This window comes from Lepidochelys kempii, chromosome 4 (assembly GCF_965140285.1).
Source record: "Lepidochelys kempii isolate rLepKem1 chromosome 4, rLepKem1.hap1, whole genome shotgun sequence".
In the NCBI taxonomy this organism is placed as follows: domain Eukaryota; kingdom Metazoa; phylum Chordata; order Testudines; family Cheloniidae; genus Lepidochelys; species Lepidochelys kempii.
The window spans coordinates 116,678,881-116,689,170 of NC_136383.1; the positions used below are offsets into that span (position 1 = coordinate 116,678,881).

The 10,290-nt window shown below is 43.1% G+C and overlaps 1 protein-coding gene across 7 annotated transcripts in view; it reads right to left on the reverse strand.

Annotated features, from left to right (window-relative positions):
• Positions 1-10,290, reverse strand: part of JAKMIP1 (janus kinase and microtubule interacting protein 1) — a 316,709-nt gene that overhangs the window by 45,583 nt on the left and 260,836 nt on the right. For 6 of the 7 annotated variants that reach the window (XM_073342549.2, XM_073342544.2, XM_073342542.2 and 3 more), the window contains one exon: positions 7,832-7,946. Coding sequence is in view for 1 of the 7 variants with exons in the window: in XM_073342539.2 (XP_073198640.2) it covers positions 5,356-5,494; positions 7,280-7,377 (237 nt within the window). In the remaining 6 variants the exon portion in view is untranslated. Of the gene's footprint in view, positions 1-5,355; positions 5,495-7,279; positions 7,434-7,831; positions 7,947-10,290 lie in introns of those variants that run through there. The other variant, XM_073342539.2, reaches the window with a different exon arrangement.

A 10,290-nucleotide genomic window follows, 5' to 3' on the forward strand; every position in this document is an offset into this window, starting at 1 on the left:
GTACTAGGTGCTCTTCAAACACATATGAAAAAAACAGTTTCAGTCCCCAAAAGCTTACAATCTAACATAACAAGTGACCTATGAAGTGTGGAGGGAAGAGGTGCAATGAAATATATCAATCAGAATTTGTATATTCATAAGAGTCAGTTAACCCATTTGCTCTCTAATTTAGCCATCATTAATTAGCTCAACTATTCCAAGGCCTCTGGAAATGAGGAAGCAATGCAAAGAAGGAAAGCATAGTGGGCCTTGTTAGTCAGATCACAGAGAGTGTTCCACATGTAAATGAATATGGATAATTTTAATTTTCAGATGAACCATGTTACACTTTACATGAATGCGTGGGTCGTGATATAAAGTCCAAATATGTCAGATGAAAGAAAAACAAACATTTCTTATTTTATTAACTAGTCCTGAACCAACTAAAGGCCATCAAATAACATAATGCAAACTTGGGACTTTTTCAGCAGGTACTGAAGCACAGAGACAGTCTGAATGAGGCATTTGCAGTATCCCATTAATACTGTTTCAGCTCAGTGTTTTTACACTCTAGCCTATTGATTTTTAGGGGGCTTGCTGATGAAACAAAGTAATGAGATTAACACTAAGCATGAAAGTCACCCAATGTCAGGCAGGATCAGACTATTAGGTTTAAATGAAATTACCTTCTGATGGGAGAATAGGAACTGTTTAGACAAATTCTGAAAAATATATTCTAGTTTTAAACAGGTTGATTGAGAAATTACTGAATTTAATATTATCTGTTATACTGAGACACCCTAAAAGTATATGGAGGAGTTTGAATAATGCTACTATGGTCTCAGCTCCAATGAAGGGAAAACCCCAACCGTAACCACCACTTGGTAGAGAGTGCGAGCACTCATTGAGTGGCAAATACAGTTTTGGAGACCAAGTATTCACCAGTATAAGCAATGAACCCTATAAAAATGCCAATGGCTAACTAAGCAAAGGAGCAATTAGGATAGAGCAGCTTTTGCCCTCAGAATAGGAAATGGTTCTCAATTCGGGTGGAGTGGGTTGTTTAAAACACGCTACCTTGTCTGGGGTAACTGATTCTCCATCTTCCAAGTAATGGTGACAAATTGGCCAGGACCTGGAATGTAGATTTAGTTATGGGTGGGTCAGGATATGTGGTTGGGACAATGGCTAGAAGGAAAATCCATATACTGTGTCTGCATGAAACTATGTGGTGTGGAGGCAAAAGTAAAATATTGAAAGATGAATTTAAAAATTTTTGGTCTGGAGGAAAAAAAGAAACGAAAGGGGTTGCTATTGTCATGATCCCAGCGATTGCACAAGGGTAGAAAGAAGAGAAGACCAATTGATAGTCATATGGTTGAGGACAGAGAATAGGGTTAGATAGGTGATGTCAGCATATGTTTCAGAACAAGGTGGACCTATGGAAGAGAAGAGGAGCTTCAGAAATGAGCTGGCAGAGCTGGTGGTTAGGGTTGAGAGTCATACCTTGTTAGTGGTTGATGGTGATTTAATCTCTCTTGTTAGTGAAAGGAGCCCAGAAGAAGCAGTGGTAGGTAAATTTGACAAAAGAAATGCAGAAGGAGAGAGGGGGGTTGAGTGGTGTAGGCTTAATGGGTTTTTTCAGTGGTGCTTGCATGGTTTGGAAAAAAAATCCCATATGGTGACATATTGCAGGGGAAAAAATAAAGTCCAATTATGTAAGCAGGGAAGGTTGAAGAAGAGCTGTTGATTGAAGTATCAGGAGAGAAGCTGAATCAGAAAAAAAATAAGTTATGTACTTGGGAAGTACACTTAGTGCCATCAGATGGACAGTTGGAGAATTGAAGAGAAGAATCTAATGTGAATGGATGGAAGTGAAAATGGTGGCAGGAGTATTATTTGGCTGGAAATTAAGTAATAAACTGAAAGGAAAAGCGTATGCTGTGAATGTTTGTCACTGCCTGCTATATGGAAGGTCTCACAGAGATGGAAGAAAAGAAGATACAGCTAATAGAAAATAATATACTAAGAAGAATGGCAGGTGAGGGGCGGGCAGACAGAGTGAAAAAGAAAGAAATTATGGGGAAGATGAACTTGGGACCCTCAGTGATAGCCTGGAGAGCACACATTTGACATGTGATAAGAATGGGAGAAGAACGGTCAGCAAAGAAAGCATGGGAGGAAGAGGACAACAAGAAAGGATGTGGAAAACTGAGGATGTGATGGAAAGACTCTGTCAAGAGAAGTCTGAAGAGAAAAGGACTGGAACTCCAATTCGTATGAACTTGTTCCATGGACCAGAAGAAGCGTCAAAGAATCATGGGCACCTCTAACCCCAGGTAAATGGGAAAAGGAGTTGAGAAGTGATGTGAAGCAATACTGAGACATTCCAGCGGTATTACAAGTGTGCCTCGGTGTGCGCAAGGATAGCACAGTCGTCAGCATACTGAAGGTCGGTAATAACAGTCCTGGTGACCTTAGTTTTAGAATGAAGATGCCACAGGTTGAAGAGCTGGCCATCCATGCAATACTCAATCCCAATTCTGGAAGAAAGGTGGTCACAGATAAGAATCAAGATCACAGCAAGATAGATGGAAAAAAGGGTTAGGTCAATAACACAGTCCTGCTTAACATCAGCACAGATGGTGAACGGCGCTGCCGCCAACCCATTACAAAGGACAGTGGCGGTCATCCCATCATGAAGTAGCCTGAGAATGCAAATGAACTTAATGGACAACTGAACCAAGACAGCACCTTCCATAATACCTCACGATTGATGTAATCAAAGGCCTTAGTTAGGTCAAAAAATGCCATAAACAATGGCTGATGTTGTTCACCACATTTATCTTGGATCTGTCATGCAACAATCCACCCATACATTTGACTTGCAGTCCAGCCTAGATCTTTTCTCCAGGGCTTATTACAGCCTGGCGCTTATCATAGCCTGGGGTTTTCCCTCAATATTGGGAAGACTAAGATGCTCCACCCAGCCTGCCCCAGCACAAGTTGCTTCCCATTCTCCCACAATTTGTCATCGGTGGTGAACTCCTGGAAAATGTTGAGAATTTCCCTTGGTTCCCAGACTGCCAGTCTTGATGTGGAGATCAAACATGGATCCATTGTGCCAGCACATCCTTCAAAAGGTTGCTTCATCATGTTTTATTGACAGAGATATGTGGATGGAAACTAAGATCGTGGTCTACAATGCAGTAATCATCGTCACTTCTCTTTATGGGTGTGAGACATGGGTGGCATACTGAAGCCATTTTAAATATCTGGAGTGGTACCATCAGCACTGCCTTAGGAAGATTCTCTGTATCAGATGGGAAGATCATCGCACGAATGCCAGCGTTCTCTCTAGCTAATATCTCCAGTGTTGAGGCAAAGATTATGAAACATCAATTTTTCTGGGCTGGCCATTGTGTGCAGGCTGACGCTCATCTTCTGAAGCAAGTCCTCTTTTCTCAACTTAGTCATGGTAAGAGGACTCATGGGAGACAGAGGAAACACTACAAGGATACCCTGAAACTATATCTTAAGAAGGGTGGCATTGATCCCACGAATTGGGAAGAGCTGGATGGCAATAGACTGCAATGGTGTTGCATCTTACATGAAGCCTGAGCCCAGTTTAAAGAGAATTGCTTTCCTCAAGAGGCTGAGAAATGGCAGAGAAGGAAGGAAAGTAAACAGCATCCCAGCCAGACGTTGTGCTCTCTCCAAGCAACCACCTGTTATAAATGTGGAAAAACCTGTAGAGCACAGATTGGACTCCTCAGCCATCTTAAGTCTCATCAGTGACTTTTTCCCCCCAGCAGACATCATCCTTGTATCGAGGGATAGCTGCTGACAACTACAGGTATACTATACTACACTGCCTTTTGCTACATTAATGAGCTTCAAATGAAAATTTTGCAGTTGTAACTACTGATGAAAAGGAAATATACCCATGGAAAATAAACCAGTAAAAGCTGCAATACTGTGAACTACACTACATCAAGTAGGCTTAGCTTCGATGGATATGTGCTGTTTGCTTAGAGAATTTTCATTGCTCCTCTATTCAAGGAACTCATCAGATGAGCTATGAACCAAAGCAGGGTGTTTATTTAAGGAGAAAAAAATAAGTCTACTGATAAGCATATTTTTTAAAAAAATCCCAATAGATTATTTCTATATTTATTTGCAATAGCACCTGCTATGTGCTAGGCATTTTTCAAACACTCAGGTATGGTCCACCATGTTCCACAGAACTGACAGTCTAAGGACAGACAAGTAGACAGACATTAGAAGGGGAAGGGAATGAAAACAACAATAGGCAAATTATATATATATATATATCCATTTGTTTCACTTTAAGGAAGAAGAGGGACTTACATGTGGACAGGGCAAGGGCTTTGCAGATGATCATAGGGAGGCCAAACCATGTGTAGAAAGCCACATGGAAGTAGGCAGGGAGGTGACTATGTGAGATGCTGAATAGAAGTCAGACACGGCTGGGAGAGTACTGACAAAGGATAAGTAGGGTGAAGCAGAGTTAAGTAGAACTTTGAAGGTGGAGACAGGAATCTTAAATTGGATGTAATAGGGCAGACAGTGGAGGGGTATAGAGCGGGGAGTCATGGGCAAGGATGACGAGTGTAGCAGCTGCATTTTGTTCGGCCTGAAGGAGGACAATGCATATGATTGGCAGGCTGAAAAAGAGGCTGTTGTGGTAGTTGAGACATCCATCCGTGTCTCTTTATAACCTTCAAACCAGTGGTGAGGTTACTTGCCTGAGATATGGGAGACCCCGGTTTGAATCCCCCACTCTGGATCATGGACTTGAACTCAGATTTTCCCCCTTCCTAGTGAGCACCCTAACCGCAAGGCTCTTCTGGGATGGGCTTTCTCAATCTCTCCTGCTGAAGCTGTTCACTTTGTGTAACTACTTAAATATTCTTTGGGCCAAAGAGAGGAAGAATGACTCAATCTATTACTCACCCAACTCTATCTCAGACTACTGTACAGCAGTCCTGGATGTAAGGAGCTGATATAATGAGATTTAGCTATGGGGCTGGAAAGAGCGGGACTGATTTGTGGAGAATGAAGATGTTGGCATGGACATCTGGGGCAAGGGAAAAGGAGGAATCAAAAGTACCCTAGAGATTGTAGACATAAGTGATGGGAGAATGGTGGTGTTGTCAGCAGTGACAGAAAAGTGGGGAAGTGGAAGGAGCTCTGATCCAGTTTAAGATGACAAGTTATTGAAGACATGTCAGCTAGACAGGCTGAGATGCGAGAACCGATGGAAGGAGACAGTTTAGTGGTAGAGAGATTGATCTGTGAGTCATCCACATAGAGATAAGCAAAAGCATTTCATTTAAACAATATCCAACTTACCAAATCTGTCAGTTCCACCTGAAGGTTTCGGAGCTTCCCTTTAACACGTAGGTTTGCATTTTCTACCTGCTGTAGCTTTGCATTCAGTTGGTCAACTGTTTCGAAAAGTTTCTTCTGTGACAGCTCCAGCTCCTTTGCTCTACATTATTGAAAAATAGGATTGCTTCTGAATCAATACATCACAATATTGTTTCCAGAGAAATAATCTATCATCAATTCTCCAGTTACACTCTTTTCTCTCTCAACAATAATAGTAATTAACACTACATCACTGAGAATTGAAAATTAATAACTGATCATTGATAACTAATTAACAGTGGTTCCAGCATTATAATTACAAATAGTGTTTGCATGCATGTAGCAAATTTCACTGGAAACTCTCAAAGGCCTTTATGGGGCTCTACTGAATTGTAAATGTCTACATTGCAATCCTTCTGTGGGATGCAGAGGTGCACAAGGAGGAAAGGATACTTGCAGTTTGAAATCCATAAGCAAACAGAAGCATTTGATTAGTGGTTTATGGCAGCCTGTTGTGGCATACAAAGTGGACACCTACCATAAATGGGCATACTTTGTAGCCAAAAGAGACATGGTTATCTGACAACAGGATTCTGCTAGCCCCATGACTGGTGAATGTAAATGTTACCATCAGCAACAGTAACGTCATATATTCCTCCTGTTTAGAGAACCAGTAGGAAGTACCGCACCATGAGTTATGCTGGCTTAATGCAAGACATACTGCCCTGTAACATCTCTTGTAAGGTATCTTTCATACTGGAAATTAAAGCTTGCTATGACTTATACCCATCTGCTTTGGCTTTTGGCAATAAAGCTGAGATTTAGCACAAAATATGTTCCTTTCCTTGTTAGTAACCTCTCTGTAGCCTAGGCTCACAACATGGGAGCCAGCTTAGACTCCTTCCTCTCACCCAGGACATATCCAAATCTTCTCCACATTCTAAACACTTCTAAAACCCAAATCATCTTCTGTTTTATGGGCAAAAATGCTTTTCTAGTCTCTGATCATCTCCTGTCTTAAACAGCACAACCTCCTTTTCTCCAGCCTTTCTGATACCCGCCTCATCTTCCGCCAGCCTGTGTCCTACCTTAGGCCTTATCTCCTTGTTATGGCCCCCCACAATGACGCCCCATTCCTCTCCTTTTGTCAATCCCATCTCCATACATTTTACCATACAGTTTCCTATGTGTGAAGAGCCCTTTCCAAAGCATATGTTTAAAATAATTATACACTCACTTCTCAAACAAACAACCTCAGAAAGTCCTTCCCTCCTCTAGATTTCTCTGTGCATCCTGCAAGATCTTCAGGCTGTCTTTATTGGTGTGCACTCTGTGCAGACTGAGACCCTTGGTAATAAACAAATAAAAGATACTGATGCCGACAATTATCTTTGAACGTCCTTTTGAACCTACCCATATATCTTCTATCTCATCTAGCTTTGCTTTGAATAGCACTATTGCCATGCATCAAGAAACAGTCACCCAGGGCAACTGATGCTTAATGGAGTCATTCGTTTGAGTAATACTGTTACTTAGGACCAGCAGACTAAATTATACCTAGCTTTCTGAAACGCTGATTTTGTTTGACAATACAAAGCATAATTACAAATGTACACATAGCTGACATCAACCATTTTTTGATTTCAAATAAACTTTTCACTTTAAAAAGAAGAAGAAATATAAACTATGTTACCAGGATATTCAAATCAGTCCAGTGGTCTTAAATGTGTGACTTATGTAATAAAATGATAGACTTTGATCATTATAATTATAATCTGATAATTCAGTCAATCTGGAATCCACGTTTTTATTCGTTCTAGAACTGTTAAACTATATTATGACATCCAATAGAAAAAGCACATATTTTACATACTTTAAAAGTCTATAATACAAAACATGCATTTACCTGTTTCCTAGTGCAGAATTTGACTTTGTGTAGTCCTCTAAAATGTCTTTCAGTTTTTGCTCTGACTTTTCCAGCTGTTTTATTCTGAGATTCAACATCTCCACTTCAGCACTGTTTACTGCCCCTTCAGACTCCCTTGCACATCTTCTAAATCCTGGAAAATCCAGGAAGTATCAATTTTAACATTAAGATTCAGAACATCAAATCCTTCATTACTGGTGCTTTAACACAATAACAAAATTCTTGTCCTCTTTCAGATGAAGGCTCCATGAGTACAAATATATATTGTTTAAGTTTCACCACATGAATGCAATCTGAATGTTTCCTTTTTTCAGAAGATGTTTAAATGCTCGCCTTAACTTCTATGGTGCTCGGATGAACGTCTTTTGTTGATAATGAACACATTTATTATTCATGAGAGAACCGCATACATTTCATTCACCCAAAAGTCATTCAAAATGTATGAAGGAAGTCTCAGTTTGCAGCAAAAGAGAACTCCAGACAAGACATTATGAGTCAAATTCATGGAGGAATTATGCATCACACCTGAGACTGAAGTGGACGTAATTTCCTGGTAAACACAGAGGAAGATAACAATATGAAGTACATTTACGGGTTTACAATAGCTCTTCCACTCCTAGCACAACTGTGTCATTCTTTGGATTGTCTGAATGCAGAAAAACAGAAAGTAAGCAGAAGAGGCATTTACTGGTTCAAAAGGCAAACTATGAATATTTATGAGAAACATTCAGAATCTTTAATTGATAGTTAAAAGTGTCAGGGTGAAAATGTATTTCTGCTTTGGTCTTTTATAGAATTATGTCCCAAAGTATTTTCTGAACACAAAATGTTACAACAGAGATAAAGCGACTCGCGCACAACCTGAGAAATATTGGCTAAAGTCTTCTGTCATACAGACCTCTCGTAACGTTAAAAAGTCTCCTCTGCAACAGAAGGAAAACAAGAAAGTCTTGCTTGCAGCTAAAAGCCTACAGAAGAATGGTTTCAAGATGGTATGAGAAGATACACATAAAAATTCCATTACTTATTAACAGGATTTTATCTCCACATTTCAAGTATATCATTTGGAAAATATATTAATTATTATTTATTTGTATTGTATAGTCGTACTGCCGAGAAGCCAGAGTGTTAATGTGCTAGACATTGTACAAGCATACAACAAAGAGAAGGCCCCTGCCCTGAAGAGTTTGCAGTCTAAAGAGAGCTTGCATTCTAAACCCAGGTCCAAGTCCTGCAAGTAGAATGTGTTTGTTCCTGCACCCTCACAGAACCCTGCTAATTTCAGTGGGGCTCCATGCAGGCACAGGGGTTCCCTCACACATTGTAACAAGCAGGATCAGGACTTTACTCTACAAAGACAAATAGTTTATATATTGCTCAAAGTGTGGTTCCACTCTGAAAAATGTTAAAATTTGCACCATGGGTTTCCATGTTTACCGCCTCATAATTAGAGTGACCAGATGTCCCGTTTTTAAAGGGACGGTCCTCTGTTTCAGCCTTCCTGCAGGTGTCCTGACTTTTTCTTACAAACAGGCAAATTGTCCCATATTTTCTGTCTCCCCCTCATCAGTACTGGCGGGTCCTGCTGCTGGCCAGATCCCTACTTGTTAGCCACCCGCCCACCAGCAATGGGGGTGGGTGTGCAAGGCTAGTAGCGGGGGGGAGAGAAGTTGCAGTGTGCAGGGTCAACTACTCCTCCTGCTGGTGCATCAGCACAGTCCCCACTGTGTGCTGTCTCTCGGCCAGCAGGGCTCTGCCCCCCTGTCCCATTTCCGGCTAGCACTGACTGCATGCTGCAAGCTATGGCAGCCGGTGAGTGCGGGCAGGCGCCAGGTAGCGTCCGGTTATGTGTCGCCTCTGCTGTCCACCCATCGTCCCTTTACATGCTCCCCCTCTCGCTGTCCTCTCCCTGCTTTGCCCCTTCACCCCTCCCCTCCAGCCCCACTGCTCCTCCATATCCTCCCCACCCCCAGCGGGTGCGTCCCACTCCCAGTGCTGTGCAGAGAACCAGACCCTGTTCAGAGTGCTCAGCTCAGCAATAGCCTGGCCAGCAGGCTCCTTCCTTCCCCCCAGGGCCTCTGGCTGGGCCAGTTCCCTGGGAAAGCCCAAGACTGTCTGGCCCGGAGCAGTAGCCAGGAGGAGCCAAGCCCTGCACGTGCCAAAGCCCTGCACAGCACCGGCAGGGGGAAGCCTCTCCACCCCTCAGCTAAGCCCTGGAGTGGCGGGGGCAAGAAGGGAAGCAATTTGAAGCCTGTTCACACCCTGGCCCTGCAGGCTCCACTGCAGCTCCCCCGGGCAGAGGCTTAGCTCCCTCTTCACCTGTCCCTCCCCTAGGCACCTTCCTCTGCTGAGCCACCTCTCTGGCTGGGTTCACTGAAGCCCCTGTAGTCAGGTTTCCTGGGCCCTGGTGCACAATGCATCCTTAGGGCTTAACCCCTTCCTGCCCGTGCTGTAGCCGAGGGACAGAAGGCAGCTGGGTTATGTCGCTGGTCAACAGCAGCCTGGAGGTGTTAGCTGCCTTTCGACACTGTGCAGGCAGGAAGGGACAATCTGCTTCCAGCTACTGGAGAGCAGGGGTGAGAGATGAGCTCTGCAAAGGCACAGACCAGGTCATCCCTTCCCCGTCCTCCTGCCCTGTGGCTGAAAGCAGCTCCTATCCCTTCCCTCCCGCACAGTGCCAAAAGGCTGCTGTTGGCCACATTCTGGTGTGAACCCTGGCAGAAATCTGGGGAGGTGGGCATGTGACCCTGTGTGTCCCCCATGTTACTTCGGGAAGACATAGCACCAGGTACGGGTCCATTCCAGGGGCCCAGCCAGGCATGGAGGGTGGAGATCACCGGGCAGGGAGAGTTGGGTTGGTCAGTCACGCTCCCTGTGTAAGAGAGGCTTACAGGAGTGGGTGTGCATCACCCCTCCCTGTGTAAACCCTAAAGCCTTAAAGATAAGAAAGTAAATAAAAAGAATCCAGCTACGCAGGATTTCTTTTTAAC